The 16,239-nt window shown below is 37.4% G+C and overlaps 3 protein-coding genes and 1 long non-coding RNA gene across 4 annotated transcripts; 3 read left to right on the forward strand and 1 right to left on the reverse strand.

Annotated features, from left to right (window-relative positions):
- The first annotated feature begins 865 nt into the window (after positions 1-865).
- On the forward strand, positions 866-2,309 carry LOC103524725 (zinc finger and BTB domain-containing protein 11-like). Its single transcript, XM_017449713.2, has 2 exons — positions 866-983; positions 1,213-2,309. Exons 1-2 carry the CDS (start codon positions 866-868, stop codon positions 2,307-2,309), a joined length of 1,215 nt encoding a protein of 404 aa, XP_017305202.2.
- Positions 2,310-4,930: 2,621 nt separating this feature from the next.
- LOC108254589 (zinc finger protein 91-like) lies at positions 4,931-16,101 on the forward strand (the record flags this gene model as incomplete). The annotated part of the gene is made up of 7 exons (XM_017449714.2): positions 4,931-6,016; positions 6,634-7,703; positions 8,204-8,983; positions 9,420-9,434; positions 10,131-10,924; positions 12,474-13,372; positions 15,783-16,101. Coding segments are annotated over 7 exons (4,770 nt in total), but the record flags the coding sequence as incomplete, so codon positions are not given.
- LOC103524726 (zinc finger and BTB domain-containing protein 49) lies at positions 8,992-11,142 on the forward strand. Its single transcript, XM_026820034.1, has 2 exons — positions 8,992-9,152; positions 10,131-11,142. Exon 2 carries the CDS (start codon positions 10,219-10,221, stop codon positions 11,011-11,013), a length of 795 nt encoding a protein of 264 aa, XP_026675835.1. The 5' UTR covers positions 8,992-9,152; positions 10,131-10,218; the 3' UTR covers positions 11,014-11,142.
- Positions 14,836-15,435, reverse strand: LOC108254593. The gene is made up of 2 exons (XR_001809918.2): positions 15,336-15,435; positions 14,836-15,244 (listed from the first exon to the last, which is right to left on the reverse strand). It is a non-coding gene; the product is annotated as an uncharacterized LOC108254593 (long non-coding RNA).
- Positions 16,102-16,239: the final 138 nt, after the last annotated feature.

The following is a 16,239-nucleotide window of genomic DNA, read 5'->3' on the forward strand; positions in this document are numbered from 1 at the left end:
CAAGAACATGTTCATTATTGTAAAGTTGGTATATTAGTTAGGTTAACTTATAGAATGTTTCATAAATATCTTGGGACGGAGAAAGCGTGCTCCTGAATACGGTAACCTCTTGACGGAGGAAACGGATCGTGTGGCGCTGTTAGGGATTCTTAAATTTTATATAATATTTTACACACCAAAAAGGAGCTATCGCCACACATTTGACAGTTGAAATAGTAATAATAATAACAATAATAAACTAATATCAAGAACATGTACATTATTGTAAAGTTGGTATATTAGTTAGGTTAACTTATAGAATGTTTCATAAATATCTTGGGACGGAGAAAGCGTGCTCCTGAATACTCCTGATGCTCAGGCTGTTGCCCGTTTGGATGGACTGGCACAACCGATTATAAATAGTGTGTTTTGCCTACTGACCTGTTTTGGAAATCTTTTTTAATTAATAAAAATAATGTTAAAGAAAAACAAGCTGGGTCCGTCCCTCCGGGATTTTTTGTGCATATGGTCGCGCTTCGCGCTCCCGGGGCTTCGCGGGGTTGAGATTAGGGTCGCGCTTCGCGCTCCCTTGTTTACGGTCGCGCTGCGCGCTCCCTATTACTACACAATATAATATGTACCTACATACTTTCATGTAATGATTTAAAATCAAGACCAGAGCCCGTTCTTCCTTATCCCAAAGTTAACGGTCTCAATAAAAACATCAAAACTAAAACAAGTGATTGAGTGTAAAGCTAGAAATAAAAAAGGCAAAAAAATCATGAGAAAACTTTTCAAGTGTGATATTTGTGGTAAAATGTTCAATATGTTTAAGAGTTGGCATAATCATCTCTCTATTCATTCCATACCATGTAACTTTTGCAAAATGAGATTCTATGAGTTTAACACATATGTAACCCATGTTCATGAAACCCATGCCATATTACCTCGAGTTATTGTTACCAAGTTCAAAGTGGAAGATTTTCAATTCTTTGTGTGTGAGAGTATGCAATCTGCAAAGAGTACATGTGTCTTGTGCAAAAAAGTATTCTCAACGAGAGAGAATTGTACGAATCACATCATGGAGTGTCATTCTTACGACGTATTTGAATGGAAAGACAAGGGAGTTATCAAAAAACACATCAATCCATTGTTTTTGAAGAAATTTGCGTTTGCGTTGAACTGTCCGGTGTGTAAATTATATTTTGACCGTGAAAGTGACTTAAGAAATAGAAAAATGTCTGGATAACACTGTGCAATTTGATGATGTATTGCTCAAAAAGAACCCCAGTTTAGTAAGAAAAATTAAAAGCGGTGAACCTATAAAGAGCCCAGAAACCAAAATAGAAAATTCCAACCTGACAAATACAAGCTCTATGACTATCCCAAAGTTAACGGTCTCAATAAAAACATCAAAACTAAAACAAGTGATTGAGTGTAAAGCTAGAAATAAAAAAGGCAAAAAAATCATGAGAAAACTTTTCAAGTGTGATATTTGTGGTAAAATGTTCAATATGTTTAAGAGTTGGCATAATCATCTCTCTATTCATTCCATACCATGTAACTTTTGCAAAATGAGATTCTATGAGTTTAACACATATGTAACCCATGTTCATGAAACCCATGCCATATTACCTCGAGTTATTGTTACCAAGTTCAAAGTGGAAGATTTTCAATTCTTTGTGTGTGAGAGTATGCAATCTGCAAAGAGTACATGTGTCTTGTGCAAAAAAGTATTCTCAACTAGAGAGAATTGTACGAATCACATCATGGAGTGCCATTCTTACGACGTATTTGAATGGAAAGACAAGGGAGTTATCAAAGAACACATCAATCCATTGTTTTTGAAGAAATTTGCGTTTGCGTTGAACTGTCCGGTGTGTAAATTATATTTTGACCGTGAAAGTGACTTTCACAGCCATATGCAATCCTATCATAATTCACACTCTTATTGTATGAAATGTAATATGTATATTTTCAATTCTCGACTTCAACTGCACAAAAGAAAACACACAAGGGAAGAAGAGCAGTGGACAAAGGTCAATATTGAATACTCGTGTGATTGCTGTGAAATGAGTTGGTCAAACCCTAAAGATTTTGGTCAACATTTGAATTTGGTTAAATGCTCCTACTGTGCCAATGCCGCATTCTGCAGTAGCAAAGCATTAACCAGACATCTGGTAGAAGAACATTCGGATAAGTTATGTGGTGTTTGTACATTTTGTGATAACGGATTCTGCAGTGCTCAAGATTTGCTTGAACACATGCTACTTACTCATTGTTACGGCTATTTCCCAATATTCATTTTCGGATGCGTTTTTATGAGCTGATTTGAATTTTTTTTTTCTATCACGTTAGGCCCGTCTTTATATCTCTGCTTAAAATCAGATTTGAAATTAGCAGAAAAAAAACTATTAAGGTAGGAGGCCTTAGTTAGTTTCTGTTAGTACACAAGAAAAACCTATCGAAGTTAATTCCATTAAGCTACAATATTCATTTTCGGATGCGTTTTTATGAGCTGATTTGATTTTTTTTCTATCACGTTAGGCCCGTTTTTATATCTCTGCTCAAAATCAGATTTGAAAAAAGCAGAAAAAAAACTATTAAGGTAGGAGGCCTTAGTTAGTTTCTGTTAGTACACAAGAAAAACCTATCGAAGTTAATTCCATTAAGCTTCTACATATACATACACTGTACATTAAGCATGCTTTTCTGGCAAATTTTTAAAACTGTGTAAATTAAAATCTCTGCGTGATAGAAAAAACTGAAAGCAAATTTGATATCGGAAAAAAAAGTTGGCCAGTGTAATATAACATAGGACTTTTCAGGGTAATTTATTTGCCTATAAAATACACTGGTTGACAAAGTTAGGGGAACACTCTTATTATATGCGATTATGCGGCCTTGTGGGATAAGTTTTTTTTTTTTATTATTTTTTATGTGTATTTATTAAAATGTTAACGTTAGGTATAGCAAAGGAAATTAACAATAGTTTTTGCACCGAAAATTATTTTTTATGTGTATTTATTAAAATGTTAACGTTAGGTATAGCAAAGGAAATTAACAATAGTTTTTGCACCGAAAAAAGTGTTCCCTTAATTTTGTTAGCCAGTGTAGTTATTATAGGTAAGGGAAAAAATTCCAGCGAAAACATAAAGCTTGTTTTCTCCACCATCTTAATTTTAATCTTGGAAAAAAAACCTTGTGCCAAATATTCCAGAAAAATTACCACAAGGATTATTACGTTCCAAAGTAAGAGGTTCGAATCCGATTTTTTTTCCGCAGTACGGTCAAGCATGTATAAAGTAAAGAGTTCCACATGCTCACTGTTCACTCTGCTTACCTTCAGTTTTATCTTTGAAAATCAAATGAACATTGCAGTGTCAGTGAATTGGGGATACTTGACCCAAAAAATTACCGAATTGCGGACACTTTTGTTTTCAGGTAACCACCTGATTGTGGACAGATTTGGTTTTTATGTATTTTCTTAACCACCCTGGGTTTGTTCTTACTTTCCTTCTGTATAAACACATCGGGGAAATCTATTCCGATGTGTAGGTGGTATTTACTCGATGCGTCCCTGGTCTAAAATTAAGAAAATTGTAAACGCCGCGTGAGGTAAATAATTACAAAAAAAACATACATATACATATTATATAATTATTCCTCTCAACCATAATAGTTCAGTCCTAAAACACATCGGTCGATACTAATGGGGGGATCTGACTTGCGTCCCGACTGTGAAATCCGAGTTGCGTCCGTCCGATTTGCGTCCCATTTCTGAAATTTATCATCCGAGTTTCTTTGAAGTTCTGCAAAATATATCTGCCTTTTTGGTTCTCCTTATCAAGTTGACCCACAGAAATTCCTCTCAACCATAATAGTCCAGTCCTAAAACACATAAGTCGATACTAATGGGGGGATCTGACTTGCGTCCCGACTGTGAAATAATCCGAGTTGCGTCCGTCCGATTTGCGTCCCATTTCTGAAATTTATCATCCGAGTTGCGTCCCTGAGCTAGAACTATGTACTTTATATACTTATCCTAGTTTGAAGGTATACATGTAGTACAGGGTGACAAAATATACTGTACGCAGCATTTTTTCAGCTTTCATCATGTAAGTACCTACTACCTACAATCGATAACGTTAAAAATTCAACTGTACTTTTTCAGATGTTATGTCAATGGAATGTTGCTATAAAAGGAGCTGTCACAAATGAGCAGTGTCCAATGTTATTATATGTTAAACGCAAAAAAGAGCTTTCACAATTTGAGCAGTGACCAGTGTTATTATAGGGTTAGGTTAAACACAAAAGACAAGTACAAAAATAGATCTTCACAATTTGAGCAGTGACCAGTGTTATTATAGGGTTAGGTTAAATGCAAAAAGGAGCTTTCACAATTTGAGCAGTGACCAATGTTATAGAGTTAGGTTAAACGCAAAAAAGAGTTTTCACAATTTGAGCAGTGACCAGTGTTATTATAGGGTTAGGTTAAACACAAAAGACAAGTACAAAAATAATAGCTTTAGCGTTCATGTTCAAAGTTTGTTCCTATAGGCCTATAGCATACAGAAGTTATAGCATATTGTTATTTTGGTCACCCTGTTCGTTATATACTTATTTATTTACTTTATGGTCTCAAGTATATAGATATAGGTTCAATCTCAGGTACCGCGGACGCAACTCGGATGATCTTTGTTTGGGACGCATCTGGTGTTCCTCCGATACTAATATTATTAGAGCTCAAAATAGTAGGTATTTTAAAAAAATATGAGAAAGACAATGTTAAGAAAAATCAGTTCTCTTGTTACTACCCCTAACATGGAATATTGAGTACCATACTTGCGAGTTATTGGATTGGTAAACTGAAGCTAATATGTTTGCTTTAGTGCCACCTATGTCATGTTGGTCCTGTACACTGTTCTAAATATTTGGAATTTCCTCTTACCTATGTTACAGACAAAATATAAATGGTACAAAAGCTAAAAGAAAAACAAATCAAAATGCAACACAGAAACCTGTCCGCAAAGTAAATCGAAGAAAGAAGTCCACTGCAGATGATGATATTGAAATTAAAGAGGAAGGGTTGTGTAGCTTTCTTCTGGATGAACAAGAGGAAACTGTTGTTGAGAAAGAGAAAACAAATAAGATAAAAAGGAATTCTTCGAGTGAGGAGGACGAAGAATCAGATGAACTAGATGATGAGGAAGATACTCGTAATGTGACGTCAGATACCAAGTTCCCATGCCGTCTCTGTTCACAAGAGTTTGGTACGAAAAAACAGAGGAAAAAGCACGAAAGAAAAGATCACGAGACACGAGGTGTGTTCTCATGTGATTTATGTAGCTACACTTCCACACGCAAATATTACTTGGTCAAACACAAGAGTCGTCATATAAAGGAGTACACCGTATTCTGTAAAAAATGTCAGCTTGGATTCCTCTCTAAGAATGAACTCAATGTTCACAATATCAAACAACATGATGCTCAGCCCCATACCTGCCCTGTATGTAAGAAAATCTTTGTCAACAAATTCAACTTGACCACACACAAGAAGTTGCATTTACCTATGAATAGGAATCATCAGTGTGATACGTGTGGAAAATCTTTCACCGGAAATAATCACCTGAAACGTCATATCTATAGTGTGCATTTGAAGCGAGGTGCCCAATGTAAGATATGTCTCAAAGTACTAAACTCCCAGGAAGCCCTGTACGCTCATAACAGAATTCATAATGATGAGAGACCGTTCGTGTGCCCCACGTGTGGTAAAGCTTCCCGTACTAGTAGTGCCCTAGTAGTACATCTAAGAACTCACACTGGGGAGAAGCCATACAAGTGTGAGTTCTGTGGTAAAGGCTTCACACAGACCAGCTCGTTAGCTGTACACCGTAGAATACATACAGGGCAAAGACCTCACGCTTGTCACCTATGTCCCGACAAGTTTGTTACCAAGTCTCTGTTGAATCATCACATGTCCAGTAGACATAGGGATGCCATTCATCATCTGGAACCTACCCCCAATATGCCTCTTTGAGATGGTGAACGCTTATCTAACAGGACATGACATTACTTGTGATCAACTTAAGAATAGAATGTTTTGCACTTTTGAAACTCCATTTTTTGTAATATAGGCCAGGCGGCGAGGTGCATCAAAATCTTGACGTGCGCGCCCCTTTCTGGACGCTTGATCGTACTTTGTACTTCAGTAATATAGGCCAGGCGGCGAGGTGCATCAAAATCTTGACGTGCGCGCCCCTTTCTGGACGCTTGATCGTACTTTGTACTTCACAATTTATCGTGAGGACTCGGGGGTATTCTTTCATTGTCTCCCCGCTACGCCAGGTGTTTCTAGATGTTGATTTATTTGGATGTCTGAGTGGCTGACGTGTTTATGCCATGTGTCAATATGTTTAAATAAAAGGATGAATATGTATGAAATTGTGAAATACACCTAGCATCAGGAAAACACAGGTTTCAGCCCCCCCCCCCTTGAAATATTACCATACTAAAGAGTTATTAGACCGGTGCCGATGACCTGTAGCATGTATTCTATCATAGTTAATATAATTATTGTAACAGTTCTTCTTTGATTCCTGATTCCTAAAATATGTGTCATATTGAATTCAGATAATTGTTTTATTTTAAATTTTTGGAATCTTCTCTTACCTATGTTACAGACAAAATATAAATGGTAGAAAAGCTAAAAAAGTAAATGAAGAAAAGTGTGCAGCAAAGAAACCTCTCATCAAACTAAATCAAGGAAAAAAGACCACTGTAGATGAGGATGATGAGATTGAATTTAAAGAGGAAAGGCTGTGGAGCTTTCTTGTAGTAGATGAGAAAGAGGAAATTGCGGCTGCAAAAGAGAAGGCTAAAAAGAATTCTTCGAGTCAGGATCCAAAAACAGATAAACTAGATGATGAGGAAGATAATGTGACATCAGATACCAAGTTCCCATGCCGTCTCTGTTCACAAGAGTTTGATACGAAAGAACAGAGGAAAAAGCACGAAAGAAAAGATCACGAGACACAAGGCTTGTTCTCATGTGATTTATGTAGCTACACTTCAACGCAAAAATATTACTTGGTCAAACACAAGAGTCGTCATATAAAGGACTACAATGTTTTCTGTAAAATATGTCAGCTTGGATTCCTCTCTAAGAATGAACTCGATGTTCACAATATCAAGCAACATGATGCTCAGCCCCATACCTGCCCTGTATGTAAGAAAATCTTTGTCAACAAGGTTACTTTGGCTGCACACAAAAAGATACATTTACCAATAGACAAAAATTGCCAGTGTGATGTGTGTGGCAAATCTTTCGCAAGAACATTTCACCTGAAGTCTCATATCTCTAGTGTTCACCTTAAGCGAGGTGCTCAATGTAAGATATGTCTTAAAGTACTAAACTGTAAGGAAGCTCTAACTGCTCATAGTAGAATTCATAATGATGAGAGACCGTTCGTGTGCCCCACGTGTGGTAAAGCTTCCCGTACTAGTAGTGCCCTAGTAGTACATCTAAGAACTCACACTGGGGAGAAGCCATACAAGTGTGAGTTCTGTGGTAAAGGCTTCACACAGACCAGCTCGTTAGCTGTACACCGTAGAATACATACAGGGCAAAGACCTCACGCTTGTCACCTATGTACCGACAAGTTTGTTACCAAGTCTCTGTTGAATCATCACATGTCCAGTAGACATAAAGAGCTTCAAAAATAGCCCCAGATATTCCGCAGCCTTCAACAAGGCCACATTGATTGATGGCAATACTATCTTTATACCCGAAGCGGTTCGCAGGTCCGTTTAAAAACATGGAGCAGTTGCAATTGGGTAAAAATTATGAAGGAAAGGTCGATTTCTACGTAAAAAAATCCATATCTGAGGTCAAAACTCTGTAAAAGTAACTTTAAAAGGTTGAAAATACATATTTCATCTGCTGTTCTAATAAAAAAAAAAGCTTAGAGTTGTGAGGTCAGAGTTTAAGAAATGCTCAGAAACGCATGCGCACGAACACATTAATGAGTTGTCTACAAGAGAGCTTTGCTCGGTTGATGTGACGTCACCGCGGATGGGAGCGTATGTTGTGACGTCAGAGTTTAATATCTAACGGTATTTTTAAATTGCTTTTTCTCGGGATCTAGAAGTCGTTGGAGAAAAAGAAAAATTCCCTAGTAACTCATTTTTCTGCTCTTTGACTTTGAAACCTCACTTAAGTCAGCGCAACTGGTCTCGTATTCTCCTTAGCCCCAACATGGTCTGTTTCCACGAAAGAACAGAGGAAAAAGCACGAAAGAAAAGATCACGAGACACAAGGCTTGTTCTCATGTGATTTATGTAGCTACACTTCAACGCAAAAATATTACTTGGTCAAACACAAGAGTCGTCATATAAAGGACTACAATGTTTTCTGTAAAATATGTCAGCTTGGATTCCTCTCTAAGAATGAACTCGATGTTCACAATATCAAGCAACATGATGCTCAGCCCCATACCTGCCCTGTATGTAAGAAAATCTTTGTCAACAAGGTTACTTTGGCTGCACACAAAAAGATACATTTACCAATAGACAAAAATTGCCAGTGTGATGTGTGTGGCAAATCTTTCGCAAGAACATTTCACCTGAAGTCTCATATCTCTAGTGTTCACCTAAAGCGAGGTGCTCAATGTAAGATATGTCTTAAAGTACTAAACTGTAAGGAAGCTCTAACAGCTCATAGTAGAATTCATAATGATGAGAGACCGTTCGTGTGCCCCACGTGTGGTAAAGCTTCCCGTACTAGTAGTGCCCTAGTGGTGCATCTAAGAACTCACACTGGGGAGAAGCCATACAAGTGTGAGTTCTGTGGTAAAGGCTTCACACAGACCAGCTCGTTAGCTGTACACCGTAGAATACATACAGGGCAAAGACCTCACGCTTGTCACCTATGTACCGACAAGTTCGTTACCAAGTCTCTGTTGAATCATCACATGTCCAGTAGACATAAAGAGCTTCAAAAATAGCCCCAGATATTCCGCAGCCTTCAACAAGGCCACATTGATTGATGGCAATACTATCTTTATACCGTAAGCGGTTCGCAGGTCCGGTTAAAAACCTTCAGGGTACCAGTATGAGACAAACTGCATCATCACATCGGTCTAAAGGTAGACCTCAAAATACTAGGAATCAAGGTAATCTAAATGTTTAATTTACGAATGTAGAAATATTGTAATGGAGCAGTTGCAATTGGGTAAAAATTATGAAGGAAAGGTCGATTTCTACGTAAAAAATCCATATCTGAAGTAAACTCTTTAAAAGTAACTTTAAAAGGTTGAAAAATGAAAATACATATTTCAACTCCCGTTCTAATGAAAAAGCTTAGAGTTGTGAGGTCAGAGGTTAAGAAGTGCTCAGAAATGCATGCGCACGAACACATTAATGTGTTGTCTGCAAGAGAGCTTTGCTCGGTTGATGTGAGGTCATCGCGTACAGGAGCGTACGCTGTGACGTCAGATTTTAATATCTAACGGTATTTTTAAATTGTTTTTCTCGGGATCTAGAAGTCGTTTAAGAAAAAGAAAAATTCGCTAGTTCCTCATTTTTCTGCTCTTTGACTTTGAAACCTCACTTAAGTTAGCGCAACTGGTCTTGTATTCTCCTAAACCTTAACATGGACTGTTTCAGGTCCTTTATGAATAATCTAATATATAAAAAAATGAATATTTGTTTGTTTGTGTGTTTGTTCGAACTTTATGCCAGGTCAAACCGCTCATCCGATTGCTATGAAACTTTGTGAACTTATTGCTTGCACTCCCGTGAAGGTTATAGGCTCTTTTTCGGTTCGTTTTTGTTAAGCTACGCCGAGCAAGACCACTAAATGGATGAGTGACATTGTTTCCTACAAGAACGTTTCCTTAAGGGGCCGAGCAAGACCACTAAATGGATGAGTGACATTGTTTCCTACAAGAACGTTTCCTTAAGGATTTACTAGCAGAATTTACGGCTAGTAATATTAGTAAAATAATAATAATCACGAATTGTTGAACCAATCACATGTATTCTATTATACCTACTTAACTTATTATTGTATGTAACAGTGTTCTTCAATGTCACCTGTGTCCTTGTCCAATGTTCTAAATGTTTGGAATTTTCTCTTACCTATGTTACAGACAAAATATAAATGGTAATAAAGCTAAACGAAAAATAAATCAAGAAAATGCAGGAAAAGACCTTGTCGGAAAACTAAATCGAAGGAAGATGTCCCCTGCTGCTCACGATGATATTGAATTAATTGATGAGGACACTTTGTTTAGCATTCTTGAGGATGAAGAAGAGAGAGTAAATGAGAAAAGGAATTCTTCGAGTGAGGAAGATGAAGAATCAGATGAACTAAATGATGAGGAAACTTTTTGGAGCATCCTTGAGGATGAAAAAGAGAAATTCAATAAGAAAAGGAATTCTTCGAGTGAGGAGGATGAAGAATCAGATAAACTAGATGATGAGGAAGATAATGTGACGTCAGATACCAAGTTCCCATGCCGTCTTTGTTCACAAGAGTTTGATACGAAAGAACAGAGGAAAAAGCACGAAAGAAAAGATCACGAGACACAAGGCTTGTTCTCATGTGATTTATGTAGCTACACTTCAACGCAAAAATATTACTTGGTCAAACACAAGAGTCGTCATATAAAGGACTACAATGTTTTCTGTAAAATATGTCAGCTTGGATTCCTCTCTAAGAATGAACTCGATGTTCACAATATCAAGCAACATGATGCTCAGCCCCATACCTGCCCTGTATGTAAGAAAATCTTTGTCAACAAGGTTACTTTGGCTGCACACAAAAAGATACATTTACCAATAGACAAAAATTGCCAGTGTGATGTGTGTGGCAAATCTTTCGCAAGAACATTTCACCTGAAGTCTCATATCTCTAGTGTTCACCTAAAGCGAGGTGCTCAATGTAAGATATGTCTTAAAGTACTAAACTGTAAGGAAGCTCTAACAGCTCATAGTAGAATTCATAATGATGAGAATTCCTTGTATTTATAAAATAGGATAATTCGATCTCACTAGAAAAAAAAGATAAAGTTTTATAGATAGAGCTTAGGTACTATAAACATTACACATATCTTAACCTAGGTATGTGGTATAGGGACCATCTCTGTTATAAAAGCCTCGTGTAAAAATATGCAGCATATGTATACTTAAATCAAAACCCCAAGAAGTGATTAAGTGTCAAAAGACAGTCGATCTATCCATCAACTATCTCTTTCTTACGTTTACACTAACGTCGGTTTTTTCAGTAGTCAGTTTTTTGCTATCCACCTCTTCTTCTTCCTCACCATTTCCCGTGTTCAGACGGGGTCGGCGTTTTTCGCCAGCCTCTCCTCTCAATCAGCCTTGCATAGGACAGTCGATCCGTATTGCTAATCGACACAAACCCACTTCTTTGGGGCTTGACAATCTACAAATGCCTAGTAATTGGAGACAGCCAGAAAGCTTATGGCTGAACTACTACAAATATATGTATCCTAAATCCACATGGACGTAATCTCTTCTTACGTAATCGGAATTTCCGGAATCTCACGAACGAAGGAGGGAAGGTATTCTCACAGTATCGCGTTTCCAGTAAATTTTTTCGAAGGATAATGAATTAAAAAGTTGTTTGTATTTTTGTTTTCTACATTTTATACGGTGGCCTAACGTCAAAAAAGCTGCATTTCGTCAGGAAAGCACCAAATTTGGCATGGACCTTTATTTAGAAAAAGAAAAATTCCCTAGTTCCTCATTTTTCTGCTCTTTGACTTTGAAACCTCACTTAAGTCAGCGCAACTGGTCTTGTATTCTCTATAAATTCCTCAGGCTCCCGGGGGGCATCTAGATCGCGATAGTGAATAACAGGGCGATAGTCCATGCCCCCTCCTCTCCCACCTCGCCCATAGCCACGCCCACCACGGGCAAAACCTCCGAATGCTCCTCTGGGGTAGGGCTGGTATGCTGGGTACGCCCCGTATTGGAAACTGAAACAATAGTCACATCATTGATTAAAATACAGAGAGAGGCCATTGTTCTGAAGGACGATCTCTTTTAAATCAGTTATTATTATGGTCTTAATTTCACATGTATTCTCCTAAACCTTAACATGGACTGTTTCAGGTCCTTTATGAATAATCTAATATATAAAAATGAATATTTGTTTGTTTGTGTGTTTGTTCGAACTTTATGCCAGGTCAAACCGCTCATCCGATTGCTATGAAACTTTGTGAACTCGAAACCTCACTTAAGTCAGCGCAACTGGTCTCGTATTCTCCTTAGCCCCAACATGGTCTGTTTCAAAGTTCCAGGTCCTTTATGTAAAAAATAATAATATAATAATAGTAATAAATAAATAAAATAATAATAATCACAAATTGTTGAACCAAACACATGTATTCTATATTGTATGTAACAGTCTTCCTCAATGTCACCTATGTCATGTTGGGTCCGAATATTCTAAATATATGGATTTTTTTCTTACCTATGTTACAGACAAAATATAAATGGTAAAAAAGCTAAACGAAAAATACATCGAGAAAATGCAGGAAAAGATCCCGTCAGAAAACTAAATCAAAGGAAAAGGTCTACCGATGCTCACGACATTGAAATTAAAAAGGAAGGTTTGTGGAGCTTCCTTGAGGATGAAAATGAGAAAAGGAATTTTTCGAGTGAGGAGGATGAAGAATCAGATAAACTAGATGATGAAGATAATGTGACGTCAGATACCAAGTTCCCATGCCGTCTCTGTTCACAAGAGTTTGATACGAAAGAACAGAGGAAAAAACACGAAAGAAAAGATCACGCTACACAAGGCTTGTTCTCATGTGATTTATGTAGCTACACTTCAACACAAAAATATTACCTGGTCAAACACAAGAGTCGTCATATAAAAGACTACAATGTTTTCTGTAAGATATGTCAGCTTGGATTCCTCTCTAAGAATGAACTCAATGTTCACAATATCAAGCAACATTGTGCTCAGCCCCATACCTGCTCTGTATGTAAGAAAATCTTTGTCAACAAGAAAAACTTGACCACACACAAGAAGATACATTTAGCTTTAGACCGAAATTACCAGTGTGATACGTGTGGCAAATATCTCACAGGAAAAAATATCCTGAAACGTCATATCTCTAGTGTTCACTTAAAACGAGGTGCTCAATGTAAGATATGTTTCAAAGTAGTAAACTGTAAGGAAGCTCTGAAAGCTCATATAAGAATTCATACTGATGAGAGACCGTTCGTGTGCCCCACGTGTGGTAAAGCTTCCCGTACTAGTAGTGCCCTAGTAGTACATCTAAGAACTCACACTGGGGAGAAGCCATACAAGTGTGAGTTCTGTGGTAAAGGCTTCACACAGACCAGCTCGTTAGCTGTACACCGTAGAATACATACAGGGCAAAGACCTCACGCTTGCCACCTATGTCCCGACAAGTTTGTTACGAAGTCTCTGTTGAATAATCACATGTCCAGTAGACATAGGGATGCCATTTAACATCCGGAAAGTCAATACCTACCAAGAAAAGTTATCGCAAGTCGAATAGTTTCCAATCTTTGGTAAAATTGTTTCAAATATTTGTCTCTTCAGCAGACGCCATCTGATTTTGTTTCAATTTATTTCTGTAGGTACTTTTATGAGGGTAATAGTCTGGCTTGGGAGGATACCAGCCTGGAAATCACCTTACTAAAGAAATAGCCAAGGTTAAGTCCAAAGGGCATCCACTCGTATTTTTTTTGTAGCTAAAACCAAATGTCAACCCAAAGCAGTCACCTAGGGCTGATTGAAAGGCTGACGAAAAATGTCGACCCCGTTTGTAAAAGGTTAAGTCCAAAGGGCATCCACTCGTAATTTTTTTGTAGCTAAAACCAAATGTCAACCCAAAGCAGTCACCTAGGGCTGATTGAAAGGCTGACGAAAAATGTCGACCCCGTTTGTACACGGGAAAACGCGAGGAAGAAGAGGACTTTTATGAGGGTAATAATAAGAATAAATTAACAATTGGGGAAGAATATATAAGGATTCGACTTGTTCTGTTAGTAGAAAATAGATAGACAACAAAAGAACTGTAGAGAAGAAAATGCAGAACTGAATTTTATTAATTGTTCAAATTACACTGAAAATATTTCTTAACAACTAGGTATTTGTTATAAAACTTGGGATTTACTGAAAAATTTCAGACAATACACATTAGATCTCAACCGTTAGAACTCACTAACAGATGATAAAAGGGACAAGAAACAACTGAGTTCACTTTAAGCTGGTGTTTAAAAAAAGTCTTCAAAAAACAAACGTTGCGCTTAAACATAAAACTTGTGCCATCACTTCTATTTTAGGGTTTCTTGATACTTTTTTATGGATAAGATATAGCGTGTACCCCCCTTAAATCTTAGACTGGAATATTGGTAGACATATAACATCTGTCGTATGTCTAGAATTTAAATTTGAATCTAAATAGAACACCGCACCGTAACTCTAAGGCAAGTAAGTTGTTTTTCTTCAAAATCAATAATAAATTCCTTGTATTTATAAAACAGGATAATTCGATCTCACTAGAAAAAAAAGATAAAGTTTTATAGATAGAGCTTAGGTACTATAAACATTACACATAATATCTTAACCTAGGTATGTGGTATAGGGACCATCTCTTTTATAAAAGCCTCGTGTAAAAATATGCAGCATATGTATACTTAAATCAAAACCCCAAGAAGTGATTAAGTGTCAAAAGACAGTCGATCAGATAAAGTTTTATAGATAGAGCTTAGGTACTATAAACATTACACATAATATCTTAACCTAGGTATGTGGTATAGGGACCATCTCTTTTATAAAAGCCTCGTGTAAAAATATGCAGCATATGTATACTTAAATCAAAACCCCAAGAAGTGATTAAGTGTCAAAAGACAGTCGATCCGTATTGCTAATCGACACAAACCCACTTCTTTGGGGCTTGACAATCTACAAATGCCTAGTAACTGGAGACAGCCAGAAAGCTTATGGCTGAATTACACATGGTCAATAAGCAGTTTACAATGTAGACTCTACATACTGGCCTCGTAAAACACTGGTGTCCAGCAACATTCCTGTCCAGTTGGTCAGATTCTATTTTGCAGCTGTAGAGAAGTGCATTTAGTCCGACTGCAGAACACTGTCACTAGACGCCAGTGGTGTTAACACGAAGGTAGCAGTAGGACTGACTGCCTACTGATGTCGTGTAATCCAGCCATTACTACAAATATATGTATCCTAAATCCACATGGACGTAATCTCTTCTTACGTAATCGGAATTTCCGGAATCTCACGAACGAAGGAGGGGCAAATATATGTATCCTAAAACCTAAATCCACATGGACGTAATCTCTTCTTACGTAATCGGAATTTCCGGAATCTCACGAACGAAGGAGGGGCACCTTATATAAATTCCAGTTCAACTCCCGTTCTAATGAAAAAGCTTAGAGTTGTGAGGTCAGAGGTTAAGAAGTGCTCAGAAATGCATGCGCACGAACACATTAATGAATTTCACATTCATACAATCGTAAGAACGGCCCAATTGCCCATATGTCCGGGAACAAACAATGTTCCTAAGGTGGGTTTGAAATTTTGTAATTTCACATTCATACAATCGTAAGAACGGCCCAATTGCCCATATGTCCGGGAACAAACAATATTCCTAAGGTGGGTTTGAAATTTTGGTTTGTTACCAAGTCTCTGTTGAATCATCACATGTCCAGTAGACATAAAGAGCTTCAAAAATAGCCCCAGATATTCCGCAGCCTTCAACAAGACTGTACACCGTAGAATACATACAGGGCAAAGACCTCACGCTTGTCACCTATGTACCGACAAATTTGTTACCAAGTCTCTGTTGAATCATCACATGTCCAGTAGACATAAAGAGCTTCAAAAATAGCCCCAAATATTCCGCAGCCTTCAACAAGGCCACATTGATTGATGGCAATACTATCTTTATACCCGAAGCGGTTCGCAGGTCCGTTTAAAAACATGGAGCAGTTGCAATTGGGTAAAAATTATGAAGGAAAGGTCGATTTCTACGTAAAAAAATCCATATCTGAGGTCAAAACTCTGTAAAAGTAACTTTAAAAGGTTGAAAATACATATTTCATCTGCTGTTCTAATAAAAAAAAAGCTTAGAGTTCCGTTTTTCGGAAAAACTTGATATTTCATTTGAACATTTTTAATTATTGACGGGTGACAAATTCCATGACTTTTCCAGGTTTTTA

The sequence above is a fragment of the Diaphorina citri genome, unplaced genomic scaffold (genome assembly GCF_000475195.1).
Source record: "Diaphorina citri unplaced genomic scaffold, Diaci psyllid genome assembly version 1.1 scaffold117, whole genome shotgun sequence".
NCBI lineage: Eukaryota > Metazoa > Arthropoda > Insecta > Hemiptera > Psyllidae > Diaphorina > Diaphorina citri.

Bases quoted from the DNA above. Each gene is read 5' to 3' on its own strand.
- LOC103524725 (XM_017449713.2), top strand. From the start codon at position 866: ATGAGATTCTATGAGTTTAACACATATGTAACCCATGTTCATGAAACC. The intron at 984-1,212 runs GTATGCAATCTG...CTTAAGAAATAG, and splicing joins TCAATTCTTTGTGTGTGAGA to AAAAATGTCTGGATAACACT.
- LOC103524726 (XM_026820034.1), top strand. From the start codon at position 10,219: ATGTCCCCTGCTGCTCACGATGATATTGAATTAATTGATGAGGACACT.